This window comes from Pomacea canaliculata, linkage group LG10 (assembly GCF_003073045.1).
Source record: "Pomacea canaliculata isolate SZHN2017 linkage group LG10, ASM307304v1, whole genome shotgun sequence".
Taxonomy (NCBI): Eukaryota; Metazoa; Mollusca; class Gastropoda; order Architaenioglossa; family Ampullariidae; genus Pomacea; species Pomacea canaliculata.
Window position 1 is genome coordinate 11,658,221 of NC_037599.1, and position 23,016 is coordinate 11,681,236.

The 23,016-nt window shown below is 34.8% G+C and overlaps 1 protein-coding gene across 6 annotated transcripts in view; it reads right to left on the reverse strand.

The window, feature by feature from the left end:
* Window positions 1-95: 95 nt before the first annotated feature.
* The window catches only part of LOC112573059 (myelin transcription factor 1-like protein), a 33,208-nt gene continuing 10,287 nt past the window's right edge, over window positions 96-23,016 (reverse strand). For 2 of the 6 annotated variants that reach the window (XM_025253049.1, XM_025253048.1), the window contains exons 6-18: window positions 22,529-22,598; window positions 20,744-20,784; window positions 20,215-20,242; window positions 19,510-19,572; window positions 19,243-19,307; window positions 17,886-17,993; window positions 16,353-17,109; window positions 15,141-15,344; window positions 13,801-13,947; window positions 11,018-11,080; window positions 8,826-8,936; window positions 8,372-8,532; window positions 96-7,972 (exon numbers count right to left, since the gene is read on the reverse strand). In XM_025253049.1, the coding sequence (XP_025108834.1) occupies window positions 7,584-7,972; window positions 8,372-8,532; window positions 8,826-8,936; window positions 11,018-11,080; window positions 13,801-13,947; window positions 15,141-15,344; window positions 16,353-17,109; window positions 17,886-17,993; window positions 19,243-19,307; window positions 19,510-19,572; window positions 20,215-20,242; window positions 20,744-20,784; window positions 22,529-22,598 (2,207 nt within the window). In that variant the 3' untranslated portion in view covers window positions 96-7,583. The remainder of the gene's footprint in view (window positions 7,973-8,371; window positions 8,533-8,825; window positions 8,937-11,017; window positions 11,081-13,800; window positions 13,948-15,140; window positions 15,345-16,352; window positions 17,110-17,885; window positions 17,994-19,242; window positions 19,308-19,509; window positions 19,573-20,214; window positions 20,243-20,743; window positions 20,785-22,528; window positions 22,599-23,016) is intronic. The other 4 variants (XM_025253051.1, XM_025253050.1, XM_025253052.1 and 1 more) reach the window with 4 other exon arrangements.

The following is a 23,016-nucleotide window of genomic DNA, read 5'->3' on the forward strand; positions in this document are numbered from 1 at the left end:
CTGTCCAAGTGTACACTATGTATCAGTATAGAAAAAATATTTATGCACATACACTCCATTAAATCACATTCAGGGGAAAAAAGCCAAATCGCTCAAATATGTAGCATTTTTATTTCCTAGTTGCAGTTATACAGCACCAGATGAGACCGTACAAATAGCGCTAGACTGTTTTGGTACAGAAGACAGCAAAAGACTGCCCCGTAGATGACATGGTGCTAATTACTGGAAAGCCTGTGCAACATAAATGAAATGCAAAAAACATCTCGAGTCAGGCGCAACACTACTGTTGAGTGCAATCATTTCTGCTATTTTGCATGCTTGGTTGTCCCTTTTGATGTTATCAAAAGCATCTAGAAGCACAAAATAGTTTTCAAGACATGGAATAGTAAGGTTAAATATGTCTACCAGTAATATTTGTTTATGGGGAACTTTCAACAAGGAATGTCTGAGCTAATCATTTATATCCGATGAAAGACAACAGCTTGAGTGGCAAACAGTTTATTTGAAAATAGAGGTAAAACTTGTTTATCTGTTTCCCCCCGAAAAAAAAATCTTTTGCAGTACAGAGTCTGCCTGAAAGTGTCAAAAATTGTTCGCTACCTTGTCTTTCATGTTACAAAGATAATCCAACAACATTACAACCACAAGGCCCCTTGGTCTTACACATGGAAACTGCATCTTCCTTACAGCATAAAATAAAATACTAGAACCAGCCATACAACCTGTTTATTTGAGTCAAAGTTGCCAGGAAACAATGACAAACAGTCACTCACAAGGATCTCACTTGGAGGTAGATGCTCTGCTCAAGCCTAGTGGAATCCTAACAATTCTTTCCCCAGATAGTTACCATCTATTTCTACCAATCAATGTGTGCATGCACACAGCTTTTCTGGTGAGCAAATTAAAAATATAGAAAAGATTTCCGAGATGTTCTGTTGCCCTTTACACCAACTATGCTTTCTTGAGGGAAAAGTGGCAGCCCTTGAAATTGGCACTTTTGTTTCCGCACACTCTTGCAAACACTGATTGCTGAACAAGTCGTCAAATTTTAAGACAAGGGATAGTAGTTTCAATGATAGGGTCACAGTTAAGTGTTAAGACTTTGCAAGCACAGAAAATGTAAGTGGTCTTTGCACTAAGACTTTGACAACATTATGTCAACCACTATGCACAGCAGCTCTGATGTTTTGGTAGAAGTGGTATATTAAGAAGGCAAATCATGGGAACTTTATGACTTGAGTAAAATCTAAATACCTGTGAAACTGTTTTCCAATTATGAGCATAAATTAACATTCTTGTTCAAATCTTGTTCTGTGCCCTTCTTTAACTTTAATGCCAACAAGCTCAAATTCAACACTTTATTTAGATAAATATGATATGTGTCTTCAGTCCTATAAAATCAAACTGAGCAGAAGTTTAAGCCTCTGTTCTCAGGGCAAAGAAGAAAATGTTTGTTTCAATGATTCATCAACAAGTGATAGTAACAGTAAACAGCTACAGTAAATAAATACTTTTGGAATGACAAAAAAGTTTTTGGCTGGAATAAGCCCAAGAGTAGTTTGGTGACTTTGTCATCTGAATATAAATAATAGCTGCACATCAAATAATAAATAGAGCAATGTATGAAACAAGAAAATAAAGAAAAAATGCTGAGATAATCAGCACAAGCTGCAAAAATTTCACTCCACAGATTTACAGTGCTACTAGATGAACACATCAAGGTACACAATGATGGGTAACACAAAAAAAAATCCACAAAAAGTCTGTTTAATCTTACAGTTATCTAAAATCAAACTGTTTCTGGATGTTTTCCTGACCTTATTTACAAACAAGTGATCATACTGTAGTGTGATACCTCTTCCCTCCATAATCAAACCAACATTTACACACTGAAAAAGATGAATAAAATTATAAAGGTCCTTAAAAAATTACTGGAAATGTTCAGCTTGAAGAATTATTGTCATTTCTACTGTAGTAAAAGCCATGAACATTTTCTACTCTCAGTAAATGATACAAAAATGAAATTTTAAAACTTCAAAGTTGTGATTTACATGCTAATTGACGAAATTTTTTCACAAGCTAAAAAAGTTTGAAATCGGTGCAGTTGGCAGTGCCAGTTATAGCTAATTCTATGCTACTGCTGTTATTCATCATTGTTAGTCCACAATGGGGGAAACCCTCCGACATAAAGCAATTTTATCAAAGCTGCATTGAAGTGTAAAAAGAAAAAAATCCATATTGCACAAAAACTTAATATTGCACTCATCCAAAAATGTAATAATTTAAAATCAACTCAAGCACCACTATGACAAAAACTGTTTTACTTGTGCTTAAAAAAATGACAATGCCTTATATATCCTATACAACATGTTCTCAAAGCATCAACCAGGACTTGTATTAATAAAGCATGTTTACTAAGTAGGCTTGTCTGCCTTAACTGGGTAAATCTGCTGCTTGTAGGTAGCAGCTAAAATGCCTTTTAATGTCCTCTGGGTAGACCTACCCAAAACATTTACCCAGCTGGAAATTTATTAGAGGAAGCTCCTAATAACTTTCTCCAATATAAGGTTAACACAGTGGAGATTATTCTTGATCAACAAAGGAAAGAGAACTTTTCAAGATCTTCCAAATAAACTGGTCAAATGTGATGGCAAAGAGCTAATTAGTCTGATAACTAAGACCAACAGATGCCATAAAAATAAAACTGAACAATGCAGTTGCCATGGATCCCTTGGTTTTTATCCCACTGGTTGTTTTTTATTTTTTTTTAAATATATTTTAAGCTTGTGATGCACCATGTGGTCCAGCCAAATAAAATTGACTTTCTGCAGCTTCCTGCTTGCATTAAAAAAAAAAATCATGTTTCTCATTCTGACTTTAGGCTTCATATTTGTATCTTTAGAAAATAATGCATGCACAATCTCGTACTTTTTTTTTTTAGTGGTGGTTGGGGGGAAATAACGTGCTATGCTGGTCTGCTAGTCAACTTCATGTACTCAGGGGCTCATGAACTGGGAGTTGATCAGAGATTATTTTTTACCAACTTGTTCATAACCCAAGTTAGATCAATCTATCCAACTGATAAACAGATGATGGCTATGAGTATGAGCCCAAACCAGCATAAGGAAAACAATGTTCTGGGTTTCGTTTACACTAAAGTCTTTTTGTTACACTGTTATGTCTGAACACACCAGGACATTTTGTTTAGATGACAGAGGTGAAGCACAGAATGCCAAAAAGTGTCCAACTGCTTTGTGGACATCATTACTGAAAGATGCTAACCTTAAACATGATATTTTCACAGACCACCATTACACTAAGAACAGTTGAGAATCTAAGACCCTAGTCAGTGTCATGATGTTTTAAACAAAAAAGAAGTAGCCTGAAGTCAGCTTGAAAAATTGCAAACAATAAGCTGCCTCTCATCATCATCAAATCACAAGAGAACAAGTATTTTCGAAAAGAAAGAATAGCTTAAGAAAAAGATTAAGCAATTAATGTGGTACTGCTAAGACGAATTGGTACACATGTGTAAAAAAACAACATTAAAAGTGAAAAGCAATAAAAACACACTTACAAAAAAATTCTACAAAACCTGTTCAGAAAAGACAAGAGATGGCCAAGATCCAAATAAAGCAATTTTATCTTTATAACTAAATAAGATAACACAACAACACAAAAATGTACACGCATACCTGTAACCTGGATTGGCAGAAAGTGTCATGACAAATACAGGTCTTCAAACTTAGATCACATTAAGTGTCATATGTATATATACAGACCTACAAGCTAATCAAATGGCAGTTTAAATGCAAATGTAGCAGAGAGTGATAACAGGTTTCAGATCATCGCAATCAGGGTGAAAGTACTTCAATTTAAGGACCTACTTTAAAAAAACAAAGGAGAAGTGAGGAAGCAAACTATGTTTAATTTTAAACAGGCAGATACCAGTAAAGAACATGTCAACACCAACAGAAGAAAACCTTTTAAAGAGAAAAGGATCTGGTCAGTTATGTTAGCAAAAAAGTTCAGCAATAAACAGTTATTCCATTGAGCATGTGAATCCAAAGGCAATGCTGAATCTTACTCATAGTGACTGACAGACAAACAGAGTAAAGGACAGACTTCCTCTACAGTTAAACATGACAGAAAGCCCTAAGTGGTTTGGAAAAAAAATAGCTACAGTAGTTAGGAAAGAAGTAACACCTCATGATGCAACAATGCAATAGACACCACTAAAAATCATATGAAATATGGAAAAGTTGGAATGGTGTAAGTCATGGTGCATCAAACTACTGTCAGCACAAAGAATACTTTAAAAAAAATGCAAATATCCTCTCTTTTCTATGGTAAAAATAAAAAAGTGCATTGAGGTCATGACCAGCCACTGAAATTTGTATGAAAACTAGACACATGAAGACTAGTTCGACCTCGGTATGTGCATATCTGTTAATATAAGAGGTAAGTCCTTACGCCAGTAGTATGCTGTTCAATGTTTATATAAGGTAGTAATTGTGAGCCAAAGCAAGAACAGAAAAAAAGACAGTGCTTAAAATGATATGAAAAGGATTTTTAACACAAATGGATGACTAGTCCTATAAAAAAATGAGAGAAAAGAGACGATGAGACAGATACATGAATAGATGACAGAGTGGGCATCCTCAAACATGATTATCCACATGCCAGCAAGGATACATGAATTAGCAATCTTTGGAAATTAAATGTATACTTTCCTTAGTAAAACAAGAAAATAAATGTTTTTACCCTGGGACATAAAAGTTCAGAATGACATACAGGAAACATTGTGCGCATATTTATTAGAGCATTATAAAAAAAAAAACCATGAAAAATGTGTGGTCTGTTAATTTTCCTCCAGCAAACCTCTTTTTAATTTCCCTCATTAGCTTTTAATAATGCTGTTTCTGAAACAAAATCTTAAGAATGATTCAAGTCAATGACATTTACATACTCTTGGAAGAGGGTCATGCCTACCATGCAGTTTGCGACCAAAATCACTCTCTCTTTCAAGTACTATTGCTTACATGCATTCATGTGTGTCTGTACGTGTGTGCACATTCACTCGCACACACATAATACTTTCAAGAAATGAAGCACATGGGAGAGGAGAGTGTTAAGAGACTGACACATGGACAAGTAACCAGATAAACTGAAAGAATAGCAAGTGATCGGAGCAACAAAATCCTTTCAATATGAAAACTTAGTCATCTTACACAACAGCTCCTGGGCCCAGTTACTCCTTGAAACTGTTACAAAATAATTTGGAATGCCTTTTCACTAATAACAATTGTGTAGAAACACTACATGAAAACACTTTATGATCGGCGCTTTTAATGAAAGACTTGGTTGCTAAGCAAAAGCAATTTAATGATACAAAAAAATATACACAGGGAAAAATACTTTTAGCATCATCAAATTAGTGCAAAAATTTACAAAGAGAATGTGTGGGTATAAAAGATTGTGCAAACAACAAAATACAGTGCAATATTATTGAAACAATGTTAATTTTTATAAATCTTTCAATACGTCTTAGCAAGTGGTTGCTTAATTTAAATTACAAAAAACTTGGCAGTTTAAATGTTTATGTGATGCTTCCTTGTCCTCAACACAAACATTTTTGTCATGAAAATAGTGCTTATACTGGGTCATAAGCACATTCACATTCTTGAATGGCACATCTGCAGTGAATCAACACTCTTCTGAAGAGGCACCTGCTATGTCTCCATGGCCCAGAAACTTGGTTCAAAACAACTAGAAAAGCTAATGCTGACAGTGTTTTACAAAGACTTCAAGCAACATAAATGTTTGTAAAAAACACTAGCTTAATATTCACCTTCAGTCCTTTTTAATTTTTTTAAATTTGCATTAAAAATAAAGAAATTGCACATTAATAGAATAAAATAGTGAAACAGTACACGCGACAGTACATGATAAGATAGTACAAAGTTACAAATGCTTTACACACATGAAGAAGCTTGAAAAAAAATTGTAATCATTACACCATATAATCATCATATTCTTTCACTGACTTGAAACTATTTTTTTTTTTTTTTTGCTACCTTATTTTGTAGTCTCCCTCAATATCTTTTGGGTGTCTAATGAGATCCAGGGTAAATAAATTAACCAGCTGTTTTACAGATTTTTAATATCAATATCTTTTTTATGACTTAAATGCCTATTATTTTACTCACAGAATTAAAAAATATAATTTTGCTCCAAATATTTATTTTAAAAAAATTAAAATTTATTTCACTATGGTCATACAACAGTTGCAAAGATACACATTTCAGTAGATTAGGTATCATGTTAAACGGTAAAACAATTAATAAGGGATAAGGGAAAGAAAAACTGAGAATATCAGCATAATTTGTTTTATCCTTTCTTTATATCTGAAGCTCCGAATTTACTTGACTACAGTCTTATCAATTACTGTCTTTTGTAAATGGGCAATTCAGTTTATCCTTCATTAGAAATAATGTGTCATTTGATTTATCTAACTGAGCCATGTCACATAATTTTCATACTACACCATCCAGGTAACTTGTGGAATGGTCTCTGTAGAAAAAAACATGAAGGAGACATACTGTTGCATCTTGTTACAAATCACTACAGTAGCCTTTTACTACAACCACAACCATCTGAAGATAACTTTAAAACCAACATTTCTTCTGCACAATACTGTGGAGGAACTTTGTGACTTCTCCCAGCGATCAGTAAGAAATTCCAAACCTTCATAGAAAAGTTTCAAGAGCAGCAGTTCTGATATGAAACCTGGGATCACTCCCCACCCCCATCTCCTAGAACACATATACACTTAATGTGTATTATTATTATAATAAAAAATTATAAACGATCTTCCTGAAATTTTTCAGGCCAAGTTTATACATTTTAAATGTGTACGTATAACACAGTTGTTTGTAATCTATTTATTACAATAAAAAAATTCCAAGATTAAAATTTCTTGGTAAAAGTGGAAATTCTGTATTGGAGACATGTATGAGAGATGGTTTGAAGACAATAGCAATAAACAATGTGTAAGTAAATTTAATGCCATTTACACATACATTTTTTTATGTTCTCTAAACTGTCCAGAAAACACCCTGTGTTTTATCATTTGAAAGCAAATCAAACTCAAGGAAAAAATAAACAGTCCTGAAATGAACTGTGCAATGATTTATATATCTAGCTATAAAAACAGTTCAAAATGATCATAATAAGCTCAGTGAACAAAATATGCTTTTTGAATTAAACTAAGTTAGAATCCAATGGCTGATCTTTACATAAAAATATTTAAAAGAGCTATAACTGAAAAAACAACTCAAGTTCTGATACTTTTATTGATAACAGCACAAAAAGTGACGCAGCTGTATTTGACAATGATACCAATAAAGACTGTTATTTTTTCACAAACACGATTTTTATGGAGGTTGATGGGAGTGTAATGCCCTTTTATAAAGGGACAGAAGATTTGAACTATTCAATTTTAACCCCTATCAGCTTTTAATTGAGGGGTTAAAAGAAGAAAAGGAAACAGAATAAAACAAAAACCTTCCAGCTATCATACTTTAGTTCACCTCTATCTCTGCTAGTGCAGACTTGATTGCACTGAAAAGTGAGGAAGTTTCGCTTGCACGACTGGGACCATACAGCTGCTGTATCTTGCTGACAAAACTGATGAGGTTTTCTTCAGTCAATTCCTGCTGTTCTGCTTCAGAAAATGGCACTGTCCGAAGACAGTGGACAAGCTTTGACTGCAACCCTGCAAGATACTCATTCAAGCTGGAGTCACGAGATTCCAGAGACTGAACCTGATTTGAATAGGTGTCAAGGGAAGACTCTAGTTCTGTGACTTCCATTCTCAGTCCTCCTACTTCATCCTCCATTGCTTCATTTGCTGCTCTCAGCTGCTCTATTTCAGCATCAAGGGTCATGAGGTCTTCTTCACTGAACAGATCTGCAATTCCCACACTCTTAATTAACCTCCCGGATCTGCTACCCATATTATAATGGTGAGGCGTATTAACACAAAAATAATAGGTTATAATTTCTGATTTACAAAACTTGAGAGCCAAGTGCAAACAACTATTGGGGGTGGGGGAAAAATCCCAAAGATCAGTAAGGAATCATCATAGTGAAATGGTAAATGACAGCCACAACAAAGGAATGTTTTAATGATTTTGCTTTGACAGTAAGGCCCACAGGTGTTATGTGAAACCATAAACAATAGAGCAAACAGTTCTAGGAGATTTTAGCAGGAATTTTTAACTCCTAATGAAACAACACTGATCTCTCTGATATGTGGGCACTCTCTCTTTTCAAAAACTGATCCTAAAAATATAAATACAATACCCACCTTCACCAGCCTGTGCCTTCATCTGTAGATTATTGAGTTCTGCTGGAGTAAGACGGGCTCGCCGCATGGCTGATGTTGCACGGGGACAGCCTGATAAGCTTCGATGTGACAGAAAACTGCCATTTACATGTCCTGACCCATCACAGCCTGGGGTTGGGCAACTGAAAAATAATGCAATACTGAATACAAAGATTTCTAACATAAAATTAAGTGGAAAATTTTCTCTATGTAAAAAGAAAAGAACGCAGCCAAAGGAAACAAAAATTATTTTTGTTTCTTTGTCTCTACATAGTAGGTGATTATATACAGTTCAATTGTTTAGTCATCATCTTCGCCACCACCTATATTTGATGTATCACTCTTGCAGCACAATAACCCTTCCCTGTAATTAAAGTTCCTTTATTCAAGCAAATTACTAATGCCTAAAAAACAATTACATAGATAAGACACCTACATTCCACCTTCTAACTTCACAGAGCGTGCTAAAGCAGGATCCTGATTTTCAATGCCTGCAATTAACTGCCGCTGCAGTCTCTGCTTGTTGGCCAGAGGGCATCCTGAGGCACTGCAACAGAAACACATACCCCATCCTAGTTCTTTGTGTATTGTATAGTGCTACATATTTGAAAAAATGGTGCAGCCAATTATACATCATATGAAGTATCAAACCCTATTTGTTACTAACATCTGACATCAGCTGGCTTTAATGTTTTATTTATATGCTTCAACATAGATTTTGCTATGATATAGCTTTAGTTGCTTGCATGGTGTAAAACTAAACCAACCAAACATCCAGAATCGATTCAGGTTTAACAAAACCTGGTCATAAAATAATCTCAAAACGTTTATGTCACCACTCCACAAAGTACAAAAAGTTACACAACAGCTTCAAAAAAAGAGAACCCCACATGAACAGATGTGCATGTAAATTTAGAAATGACAGACTATATTAAGGAACAAAAGTATGATCATGAAAGGGCTTTCACAACCAAATATATATTGTCAAATATGTTTAGGTTTCCACACTGAACAATATATGTCCACAGAGGCACCTTTCGTTGTTGCTGCAAAATTAAATACACACAAAAATTTTGGATTAATGTTCTGCCTCATTAGTACACAATCCACCACTATGACTTGTTTATGTCATTAGAATGTACAAATATTTACTACTGATATAATCAATGTTATCAATAAGCTAAAGTCTTTGGTATACATCCCAAACAGTCTTTAAAAGACCAAAATGTATATCTAATAATTGTATTATAACATTTTCTAGGGTGCAGGGGATCACATATCAAGAAAAATGTAAATCTTATTTATATGCCTTGCAAGTTCACAACAGGAACTGTAATAGTAGTCCATAACTTATGATAATTATGATAATTTTTATCTTGACACATAGCAAAGAAGGACTGTTTTAAAAATTTAGTCTCCCCTTTTTTTCTGCATTTGTCAAGATGTCACACACATATACCGGATTCTTCACCTGCTAACTTCATGTTCAGCTGTCGAAATAATATACTTTTCTACTGACTAGACGAAACTGAATCAGAAAGCAAAATTATGTAAAACAACTTCCACAAAACACTGAAAGAGCACAACCCACGTACAAATACAATGAGTAACATCAAATCAAACTGAAGGGTGCCAATTTTTGAAATGGGAAATATTCATAACCATAAACATCTACTTTCAAATAATACATGAACTTTTCCTTCTGTTCATTTATCAGTGCTTGTCCCCACCTACTCACCATACACTCTCTTTCTCACACACACACATACACACATATGTATGCACACACACACACATACACAGAGCCACCAACATAGCATGCATACACACAAGTACAAAATACACACTAAAAAGGAGACAGTAACAAAATGCATGGCTTGTCTGGTCTTCTTGGATTTTGTTATCCACACATTTCCTGTTTCTGGAGGCAATATAAAAAATACACTACTCTAGAAATCTTAGACCATTTCTTTCAGTGAAGAGTTTCAAATAAAATCTGAACACATGCATATTTAATGAAATGAGCTTATTTAAAATAAACAGATCTCTTGATGAGTCGATCAAAGGTACTAGAGTATTCCTGCATCACAGATCTATCGGGCCTGATCTCTCTGATATGACATTTTATTTTATAATTATAATGATGGACAATACTGCTTTATTGGTGTAAGCAACTCACTTTTTAAAACAAATTCCTACCTATCAAAATATTTTCTTCTCTTTAACCTTCCTAAAATTTAAAGAGACATATTCCTTTCCTGTGAAATCCATCAAAATCTGTCATGAAAGTGCATGTGTAGAATCAAATGTGTTTATTTACTTTCTCTGTGTGCTTTTAGGATCATTTTGTGGTTTTCAGAAATAAGATCTTCTGTATATATTACAATGAATGTGCATATATAACATTTAAAAATTTTCTTTTCAGGGAGAGGGGAGGCTTTAATTTCCATTACACATTTTGCCTTGTAGCTGCTGTTCACATCCATTCCAAAATATTTTAAGAATAGTGTAAAAGCACAATCACATCTAAATATGTAAGTGTTCACACAACACCATGTGTATGATAAAAATTCAAATTCACAACAGCAAGATGGGCTGTTTATAAAATAACAGGGTACCACAGTATACCTGCGATGTGTGAGGTATTTTCCTGTAATATGGCCTGAGCCATCACATCCTGGGATTGGACATCTAAAAAAACAGATCAGCCAGCACAAACCATCAAACTGTTTATCTTCTACAATAAACAGCATTACAAAATCGTGTGGTAATCAGTTTATGAAGTCCAACAGGTACATATGGTGATTTTAAAGATGCACCAACATAGCTGAAGCTCAAGCTTAAGCCTGAAAAAAGTGATTCTTTCAAACTGGTACTATTTTATCCATCAGTATGTAGTCAGTGATGATAAACAATATTGGTTTTTAAATCAGATCATCAATTTTTTTTTAAATCATGAAGTAAGCAGTGTGAGAAAGCAGCATGTACCTGTATACCTGATAGATTTATTAAATTTTTGATACGAACACCCGAGGGTCCAGTTATTTCCTGATTATTTTATCAAGATCATAATTAATCAAATAAGGGTTTTCCTGAACAGTGAAGTTCCTGGAAAAATGCTAGTTTTTCCCACACTTTCATATGTACAAACACCTTTGTGGAATGAGATGCACAATGCAGAATTTCTTTGCAAGCAAGAACAATATCTGTGAAATTTTCATCTGATGCACATTCTGCTTGCCTTGGTATCAATAGTAAGAAACTATTGTCAATGCCAACTAAAGTTTGCTGTGACCATGTGACTGCAGTATCTGTACAAGAACTGTGTTTCTGAACCTGGTCTGACTTTGTTTAACTGAGGTCTGTAAACAAGCATGCTTTGGCTACAAGCACAAGCATACCCTAGGCTGACCAATGTACCACCAGTCCAGCACGTACCACAAAAGAAATATATCATCAGCATTTGTGATGTCGGCCATAGTAATGGCCAAAAACTATGGAAAGCACCTGAAAGTAATCTTCTCCAAGAATGGTATCTAGGCTGAAGGCATCTGCTGCAGGATACTTGCAACAAAATGCTACGAATACCAGCTTCAATACTGAAAAGCCATTCATGTAAAATTCAAAGTGTACTCACCAATGAGATCTATTTACCTTGAAGAGGGAGATCTACACTTTTCAGAACACATGTCCAAGGAAATTAATTAACATTTCACAAACTAAGCACAAAGACAGCCATACCCTTTCACATTTTTGATTCTCAACATGAAAGAATAGGTACTATAAATCCCAGTTCACCATAAACTAGGTTCAGGGTGAAAAAAAGGTTACAAAAGTACTAAAGGAACCCTTAATCAGATAGTGATCCTTGTAGCTTATAGGTTGAGCCCTCATGTCAAAAACAATAAAGAATGCTAAATATGATTGGCTGAGCTCTCATATAAAAGAAGACAAAGAAAGCTGAATACTGGTAGAGGTATCGTAGAGTGTGCAGTGGTACTTTACAAGAGCGCAAAAAAGCGACTGTATGGTTTCTGAGAATGTAACAAAATAAATATGATGTTAAAATACATCATTTTAATGTAAATGCTAAGCATGTGTAGACTAACATATAGATTATAGAAATGTTAAATAAACAAAGCAGTAGTGAAAATACTATGGTGCAACAAGCCCCTGAACAAACACATGAAAACCACATGCTAGAGTCTGTGAAAAAAATGGTATGGGCACTTTCTGCTGTCATTTTCCTTTATCATACCACTATGATAAGAAGACTCGTGCAAAAGTCATCTGAAACATCATTCATGCACATGACTAGCCATCTTTAGTGCATTAGCTATCAGTTTGGGCAAATTACAGTCAAGATCATTTTTTTTCAATGAACAAATCTTTGATTGCCTGAGCCAGGTTTAGATGTTGGCCCAAAGTTACTTTTTGTATAAAAGGGTTTAAATCTTTCATTCTGATATAACCATTTTCAATGATTAATGAAACTATAATGATGACAGGCATAAAGGGGGAAGGCGAGTAGATAGCCTAGTGGTTAGAACAATGGCATTCAAGCCTGAAAGCATGCACTTGCACACACACACACAGTCACCTCAATGCCTGTTTAACACAGTGTACTTTCCCCAGAAGACCCACTCCTAAAGGGTGGGAAAGGTAAGGTAGTAAGGGAAAGGAGATGGGCACCACCTTCAGAAAAAACTGGCTCCAAGAGAGGTCTCTACCCCTCCTCCTTCCCTAACAATCAAAATGTCAAGGAACTATCTACACTCTTTTACACTGAAATTAAAATAAAAAATGACTTATAAAGTTCAAACCCAACCCATTACTCAAATATAGCTATTAAAAGCTTACCCACTTGGCTAGTGTGATCTCTGGACTTGCTGCTAACACATTCTAGCTTATCTTTGCTTGTAAACTTTATCCCTATGAATACCACTATTTGGTGACATTTTCTAAGTATTTGAATATCATGTCAGAAAAAATTAAAGTATGCCACTTTGCATGCTTTTAAGTGTTATTCACTGCATGCAAACAACTCTGGTTAGTCTCCTTTCAATACATATGCAGCTACATGTAGTGACTGTAGCCTTCATTATCCTTGTCTGAATTTTGGATGAAAATGAAGCCAAGCAAACTCCTTTCTAAACTAACTACACCTTGCAAGCCACAAAATGCCAAGGTTTGAGAAAAGCATGATTACCAACATGCATATATCATCAGCAAAGTTGAGAGATTTTCTCTCTCTCTCATCATGAAACAATTCCCCACTTCAAGAAAATCTCTTATTTGGTCATACAACTAAAAGGAATAAGGTCCTTCACTTGACTTGCCACCCATCAGCAAGAGTGACACTTCCAATACTAAATGTCGTGGAACTAATTAAATGAAAGACTCTGCCATACCTCAAGGGTTCTTCCAAGTCTTTCTTTTCCCCATCACGCAACATCAGTTTCTTCATCTTTGCGGCTCGTGGACAGCCTGAAAGACTGCGATGCGATGCATAATTGCCTGTCACATGACCTGAACCGTCACAGCCTGGAGTTGGACATCTAAAGATGATTGGCAATAAAGTACTCATAAAATGATGGAGATGCCACTTTCTGCTAATATGTCGGCCATGTGCCTTAACTCTGGATTTTTTTCAACTGGATTGACTGCGATGCTAGGCGATTTCATTTGAAGATGGATGAAAATGAGAGAGTATGAGAAAATCCCTTTCTTATTTTAAAAACTTGAAAATGTGAACTCAAATTTTGGCCTACAAAAAAAAAAAATCACTTATTTTCTTCTGTTATCTTCTACTTCAAATTTAGTTTTAAAATACCAGAGAATGTCAGTGTTAATACATCAGAACAGAAAGCCCCAAAATTATAAGCATAAACTCAAATACTTTTGTCAAATGTAAGAAGTAAAAATTAGCTATTAAAAAGCAACATAATATACCAAAAGCTGCCAACGATTTAGTGTACTATGCCACTTTCTCATGACTGCTTCCAGTTCCATGATTTAAATGGATTCAATGTTGAAAAAAAAATTATATACTAATATGTTCATAAGAGCTCATTTCAGAAACGACATTTCTCTCAGCAAGTATTGCTGCATGTATGAGACATGTAGATCAACTGTACAAGATTTTGTTTTTTGAATGTTACTGTGAATGCATAATATTGTCTGCATCAAAGATGACCTCCCCCTACCACTTTTATCCACCCAGTCCAAACTAATGCACTATTCACATTCATTCTCCTTTTAAATATTATTGTTTCTAAAGTTACAATACTTTGTTTAAAACTTTATGTGACACAATACAAACAAAAACATCAAGAAACATGAGCCATGCCACAACAGCACACAAAAATAAAAATAAAACCACCACAGGAAGAATCTTAATTAGCAAAGACTGAACCCCTAGTTAATACAACACTCACTGAAGTTGCTTTATCAAGAAAATAAACAAGAAACATAACAAGAAGATAACATATTGCAGAAACATATTGCAGCATAAGCAAAGTCATGTGAATAAGGACAAAAATCAACAGGAGATTCCTTTATTTTGTACTCACCAAAGAAGAGACATATGAAGAAACCAAAACAACTGAGCACCAGTAACTGCCAACATAAATTCAACTTTTGCAACTGAGGAAGGGACAGAAGCTCTGAAGGAAGGAATATGGCTGACAACACCAACATTGGCATCTTCTCACAAGGTTGTCTTGGCAGACAACCTCCTGTATAAACTTACTTCTGCTCCACCTGATTGGCCTGCACAGTAGCACGATCAGCCAATGGGCAGCCTGACAGACTACGATGGGAAGTGTAATTGCCAGTAATATGGCCTGAACCATCACAGCCTGGGGTGGGACATTGGATAAGATCCCTGCTTCGTTGAGACTTGGCCAGAAGTGAATGAGTGTCAGGGGAGTGGGGAGGGCTGGAAGGGGGTGAGCTGCACATTCAAGATACAACCAATGCTGTCATTACTTGGTTCAAAAGCGATTAAATTTTATGCCTTGATAAATGAAGGGTTAAAAGACTACACACACACACACACACGTTACTGTCTAAAAGAAGTGCAGAAAACATCAAAATAAATACAAATTTCCTAACTCTTAAAATTTTCTACCTTGCTTGCATTTTTATCTTTACATACAAAGAAAGCAAAAGAATGATGATATGTAAACAATTTATTATAAACACAAGTCATCCAAAATTTCAAGCATCTCTTAGCAGTTAACTAACTACAACCTGCAAAACAACAGCCACAGTCTTCTGGAAATTCAACTAGAAGTACTCTTCCAACCTTTGAGCTTGAAAAATTACATCATTGGAGTCTTTCAGTCTTTTTTCTAGGTATTTCAACAGCCTGTAATTGCTGCATTACAAATTTACTGTATTACATTTTTATATGCTAGGAAAACAATGTTTGGTGTACAAAAATAAGAAAACTGAAGAGAATATATATATATCAATTATGAAAAAAAATGAACAATTTTTCCAGAATAAAACTCAGTTGAACACGATTACCTTTCCAATATTATAACTACATGTACTGTTAAAAAGTCCAGCAGACCTTAAGCCATGCATTTCCTCAGTAATTAAATCTTGATGTTAAATGAAAAAAACTATTCCTAGAGAACTGACATCTGTGTGATTCAACAAGTTGTATCATGCAATAGTAGTCCAGTTTTATGTTATTTTCAAGTTCTCAAACATTTAAAGGTCTTAAAAAGTCTCTTGCAAAAAACAATCAACCACATTAAGTCCCCAGTGCTCTTTTACCAGTCCATATCTTAACTGTTGTAAGATGCCATGTATATAAAGCACCAGGTTCTCACCGAGGTTAGGTTCCTCAGATGTTCAGCTTTAGTAGCTGTCATGACATACCAATGCAATAACATGACATTTTACAATGGTTCCACTCGGTGGAAGAAAACAAAGAGAGAAAGTCACCTACCCGCTGAAGGAGCACAAGCCACCACCACTACTGTCTGGAATGAGTGAGTTGGGAGCGTTAGCACTAGCCAGGTTCATTATGGCGGAGTTGTTTGTTAGAGTCTTGGCTAGTGGCTGAGGAATGCTTAAGGAGCCACCCCCTTGACCATGGATCACCAAAGCCCCAGGTAAAGTGCTCAACGGTGAAACTATCTGATCCCCTGGTGAGGGGGAAGACACTGAAACAGACAGACACCCCTGACTGAGCACTTGCTGAGGAGGATGATGCACAGTCTGGGATAGCATGCTCCCCATCTCACTGCTGCAGCTACTGTTGCTGCTGCTGCCAATGCTGCAGGCTGGGGAGGCTAGAGAAGATTGAGAGGCAGCAGACGAAGGTCCCACCAGCCCCAGGTCAGCAGAGGAGGTGGGGATGTAACTATATCTGGGTTTAAAACGGGGTCTTCGACTCAAGATATTGGGCCGCTCAGGAGCATTGTCACGAGCCCTTGGTGGCTTTGGCTTGTCTGCAAAAGACAGGGATGGAGCAGATGTTGGACTAGCATCGACCTCTACTTTGGGCTGTAGCTGTGGTTGTGTGAGATGCACTGACTGGTGGAGCTGGCCGGACACCGCTGGAACATCCATGGTTGGTCTGTTATACTTTTCCAGTTCTTTTGCAAGGTTGCCCCTTGGAGTTGTTGCTGAAACCACAGGGTTTTTGTCTTGCAACTCCAATTGCTTTGTCAAGATCATAGGTCTTAAAATTCGGTCGCTGCCTGAAAGCGGATGAGAAATCAGCTTATTTAAACAAATATTGTCTGAAGAAACAAAACTGACTTTCATCAGTTCATTTTTCTCAAGTACATAGTGGATTTTCTTTTAGGTCTTGAGTGAGATATATAAATTAAATACACAACAAGTACAATTCCACCCCCCCTCATTCCAAAATTGGCAAGTTAAGTTTACAAGACAAAAATTCTCAATATCTGAGTGAATAATCATTTCCTTCCATAATGTCACTATTAAATATATAAGCCTGTGTGTGTCTGGTAGGGGGTCATTCTATAATCCAAATGTGCATAGCCATGACTATTCCATGAAATTCAAGACAACATAAAGCTTCCCTCAGTTTTGTGTTCATAATTTGCAAGGTAAAGAATTTCAATACAATTTTATATTTTCACCATAAAATGACAGTGATAACAAAAAATACATTTATGCACAAATAAGGTCCAAGCAAACTGATGACAGACGTTCAGAAATGCATGCAATCCCAACAGTTCTCTGTAAGCGAGAAAATTCCATTTTGAAAGTCCAAGCAAGAAAAAAAGCTCGGATAAAAAGATCAGCGGGGAACAAGAATAAAAAGCAGCATACTGTTTAGCAGCAGCCTATGTTTTAGAAATGGCTGAAACAAACTGGATTTTTCATTGGATTGACTCGCCTTTTTTTTTTTTCTCTCCCAAATGCTTCTTACAGCTTTCCTAAGTGGTCGTTCGGATCGAAAAATAGACTGAATAAAAGAACAAGATGGAGTCACGGAAACACTGACCCTGTGCCATATGTTTTGCTGCCAATCTAAACAGTTCAACCTCTGTGCACGCCGTGAGAACTGCCTTAGAGGGGTCATCCGACTTGGGCAACACAACAAGATGGATGCCTGACACCAAACACAAAAGAGAAACAAAATGAATAATACATACAAAAACTAAAAATTCTGTTTAAGCCACCAACACCAAAACAATATAAAAAGCAAGAATGATTTTGCATGAAATCTTTAAATGGATCATGGAGACACAAAGATCAAAAGGTTGTCTTAACCAAATATTCTGAATGTCTAATATTCTGCTAATATAAAGTTACAAATTATTTTTATGGTTTCTAGCTAAACCTAAATGTCCTCAAAACCTGATGAGAATGCATTAGTCATGAAAGAAATTAACAGATTTCTAGAAATAGCACAATCTCTAAGTCTCCAATTCTTCATGAATATTTCTTATTTCAATCAAACTTTATCAATCAATAATATCTTCATTCTACTGTACATATGGAATAGCACAGTCATAGGCTTGATTCTGATCGATACCAGGAACAACCTACCATATTATAAATTAACAGACATCCCCAATAGATATATAAATGACCAGGGGCAACAAGAGAATCAAAAAGAAGGCAATCCACAGTCAAAGACAAGGACAAATATATACATAAAAAAAAAAAACTCTCTCTGGTTATCCATTCTCTAAATAATGTTCCTCTTTTCTCACAATTTTTCTTTTGTTTTCTGTTTAAGATCTGATTATTAAACATTCTCTAATGCAGTCTGCAAATTGATATGTAAAGCCAAACAAACTCTTAAGAAAATAAGATTGTAGACCTATTTTTCAAAATGAAACACCTGAAACAGCCAGATATTTCAGACTTGTCTACATCCCTGAGAATTAGATAAATCATTTTAAAAGAAGTTCTTGTATACAACAATGAACCATAGTTTTAACAGCAATGTTTTCTTTTCTTTATTTTTATCAGATTTTCAAGCAACAGATTTGCACTTCACTTGTAATCCAGCTGCTTGCTTTCTATATCCATCCTTAGAATATTATTAGGTTCAGCATTTCTCATTTGTATCTGCCACAGCAAAATGACCAGGTATCTTAAGATACTCATTATTTGTCTATTATTTTAGGATGCAAATGAACAAGCTGGTTTCTGCTCAAAATTTGCACTTATCCAATCTTGTAGTGCCTTGCAGCACCACATGCTAGAACATCTTTAACTTCAAAAACTCTACCCAAAATGTTAAGTAGAGAAAAGAAACAGCCCAGAAAAAAACAAAAACAAAGACTGTAAGCAAAGAAACAGAAAAGATGCAAACTACATACACTGATGCTAACAAAACCACAACTCACCAGATTTTTTGCTGTGCTGTTGTGAGATCAGTTTTCCCATAGCCGCCAAAGGACACCCAGAGAGGCTGATTACAAGAGTGAGGAAAAAAAATCATTATAATCAGAAAAATATGTATTTTTAAAGCAGAAATGATCACCTGCCTGCTAACTTAATGGTTTCTGTATTCACATCACATGATTTACTTCTAACACTTAAAATTAAATCTTACTTGATAAGCACGTAAGACATAACATAAAACATTTGCCTTACAAAAGAATTATCTTTACCTTCTGTGAGTGCTCCTGTTGTTATTGACATGACCCCGCCCATTGCATCCAGGTGTGGGGCACCTGCACAACATGAAAATGAGGTAACAAAGATCCATAATGCTAAGAGACCAATCTAAAATTTACACACGCAGAAAGTAGGTTGTGGAACTGGTGATGGTGGTAAAAAAAAAACCAATAAAATCCAAAACAAGGCAACAGTAAAAATCAATAGTTTCTCAAAGAATGACACAGATTATAAAGGAGGAGGATGAAAATTTGCAAATCTGACAAAAAAAAAAAAAAGGTAAAGTGGGTCAGCTGAATCCACTTTAGACCAGTTACCCCTCAATAATACACTCATTAGACTATTCCTCAAATATCTAGGAGAAAAAGGGCTTATGTCTGAGACTAGGCAAAAAGTTTAATGTCACTGACAAAAACAAAAACAAAACCCATAAGCTATAAAATGGCCACTAATGAGTTTCCTCATTGCTGAAATCTTAAAAGAAAGATAATGTTATATATAGGGTTCTCAATCCATGATATAGCACTTTTGCATAGTTTCGGACACTGTCCCAATCCATAAATTAGGCACTATCTTTAGAAAATAGCATATTTTAAGAAAACAGGAATAACCCTAACCCTGACATTTTAAGCTAAAAAAAAATTATGTTTTAAAAAATGCAGTTATTAAACCCCTTAAATTAGGAAAGCAATATTTACCTCACAGCTTGGTCATGAAGTGCTAACACTGTAACAGATCATTATCATTGGTGTTGAGATTATTGCTTTGCTATCACACTTTTGAGATAAAAGATTGTTCTTAATACTTAGCAGCATGATACAACAGTTTAAATAAGGCATATTCTTATTAATAAAATCTGGCATTGCACATCAAAATTAGTAAAAGCATATCTCCTATATCTAAAAACCATTTTTTAATAACACCTTGAAAAAAACAAGTCTTTTCTTGTAATATATTAAGGACATGTCAGACTCTACCATGTATAAACAGTACATTAGCTTCACTGCCATATTTAGCTTGTAGCAAGATTCAATTAAAAGCCAAGTCATTGTTTTAAATGCAAAATTTAAAATAAATGTCTGAAATAGCTGATGAAAAATGACCAAAAATGGCTGAATAAGAACCTGTGTGCAGTTAAATGCCTTATTTCCTTTCTTACACACATCTTTCTTTTAACCTTTTTTTAAACATCTTTTATTTTATAACAAAAGGAAAAAATTATCTTACATTCAGGTGGAACTCTTTCTTTTCTTGGGCATCCAGAAATACTGCAAAAGCAACATAATAATTACAAATAAAACAATTCTCCTATATCTTTAATTTCCTAGATTTCTACTGTCAAAACTGTTCAAATGGCAATTTATGAGACTTAAGTCTTGCATGACGGTATAATTACATTTAACTTTCTTCACATTGTTACATAAGCCATTTAATAATATTATAAAAAAAAACATATCACAGATTTCTAGCCTAATGTAAGAAAATACTGCCACAACTATTTGCAAAACTTCAAGATAATTTTCATAGAATCTTACCAGCTGGTGTCCATGTATGTGAGCAAAACTACTTTTATACTTATCAATAAATATTCGAAAATTAATCAGCCAAATTTAGTGGACCACTAAGCATTGCTGACACTACTGTTCCATCAATGGCTTATGTCCCGCTAGTTTTTTTCCCCTTTTTAAAAGACCAAATAAAGTGTGATGGTCTAATTCCTTCCTCTTCAACAGTCCTATACGAATTTATGAATGTTTTTTTTTTTAAATAAATGGAGAATCTTGATTTTTTTTGTAATAAAGTGGAAAATTTGGAAATAACTGATTTTACCAGTAATTACAAATGATCTAAATACTGGTAATAAAATAACTACTATAAACACAGCACAAACTATGAAAGTTGAATAACCATTTCATAGCAAACATTTCAAAAACATGCATAACCATCAGAAACACAAAAAAATGGTATTAAAATGTACAAATGTATGTGCACACAGGTGTGCAAACATGAGATCAATAAATGTTTATTATAAATGTACATCAAATGATCATTAGTCATTAAACATTAAAATTATTCACTAGTTAGTAAAACTGTTCCTCTATGTATAGAGTATAAAAGCAGAAAAATAACTTATCAGATCTGACACTACTGCAAACTAATATACAAAAATAAAGCAAAGAGTATATAACAAAATTCTTAAACTATTAGTCATTAAAACAGTAATTAACTGCAAAGCATACTCTCCACATACCCTTGGGCTGATGACAGTCCCTATCTACTTAAAAAAAGAAAAGAAAAAACTGCCAAACATTCAGTGACAGCGTTCAGAAACTAAGTGGAAAATTGTGGGATGAATGAAATGGTTGAACATTTAGCATTACTGTTAGCATTACACACTAGTATATCAATGATCACATCATGGTTTGAATTTGCTTTTGCCCACACTAATTCAGTTACAAAGACTTTCCTCACTAAAGGCATCCTGTACCTGAATTGTCTTATTAAAAAGTAAAAATGCTATCTCTTACCTCTTCTAACTTTGACCTTGCAACCATAATAATGTGTAATAATGTGTCTACACACATATCTTCATTTAAATCTTATTGTTGTCAGTTTCTCTTGTTCTGTGCAGTAAATTGGGGCTTTATCTTGAACATCATCTAACCATATTGATAAATTTATTGTTTTTTTTTTTTACTGGGAAGAAAGATGAAGACCAGAGATCAGACCAAGCTGTTAAGCTTTATTTTGTTTTAGAGCAGAGCGAAGCAGTTTTACTGGCCTCTTAAGATATTGACTAAATTATGCACAAAATATTACGTTACCAATATAAAGAAAAGAAAGATGTTGACCTGAAACTAAATATGGTGAACAAAAGCCAAAACTAAATGAATTGTGAGACAAAACATTCAGTCAACTAAACTTCATCTTATTTTCTTCAATATCTGTTTTCTGAAGATGCAGGCTACATTACATAGTTTATTTAAAATGACAAGAAATAAAAATCCTTACCTCCTGTGATGAGAATATAATCCGGTTGTATGACCTGAACCATCACACCCAGGAGTGGGACATTTGCTTTCTGCAAAATTAGATTTAAACCCTGTTGCAACCAAATATTTCTCAAAATATCTGGTAGGAAAATGTGGAAACAAGAATGCAATCATATAGCTATTTATAGATATGCACATATGCATGCACACACACACACAGAGACTTGCACACATTCACCCACTCCAGCACAATAAACAGAATGGATAGACTTAATAAATAAGGCAGTATACCATTCCCACATACATTTAAATCTTATTATTTAAAAACTTATGAGAAAACAATTTTTCTTCCTTTGGACTAAAATATATTTCACCCAAAGAATGCAGAGCCCCCATCTCTAGAAAAACACATGAAAAACAAGTTCGTCAGAAATACTGTGATAACTCAATTATAATTTAATAAGACCTTATATGACTTTTAGACATGCAGTTTAATAAATTTTTCTT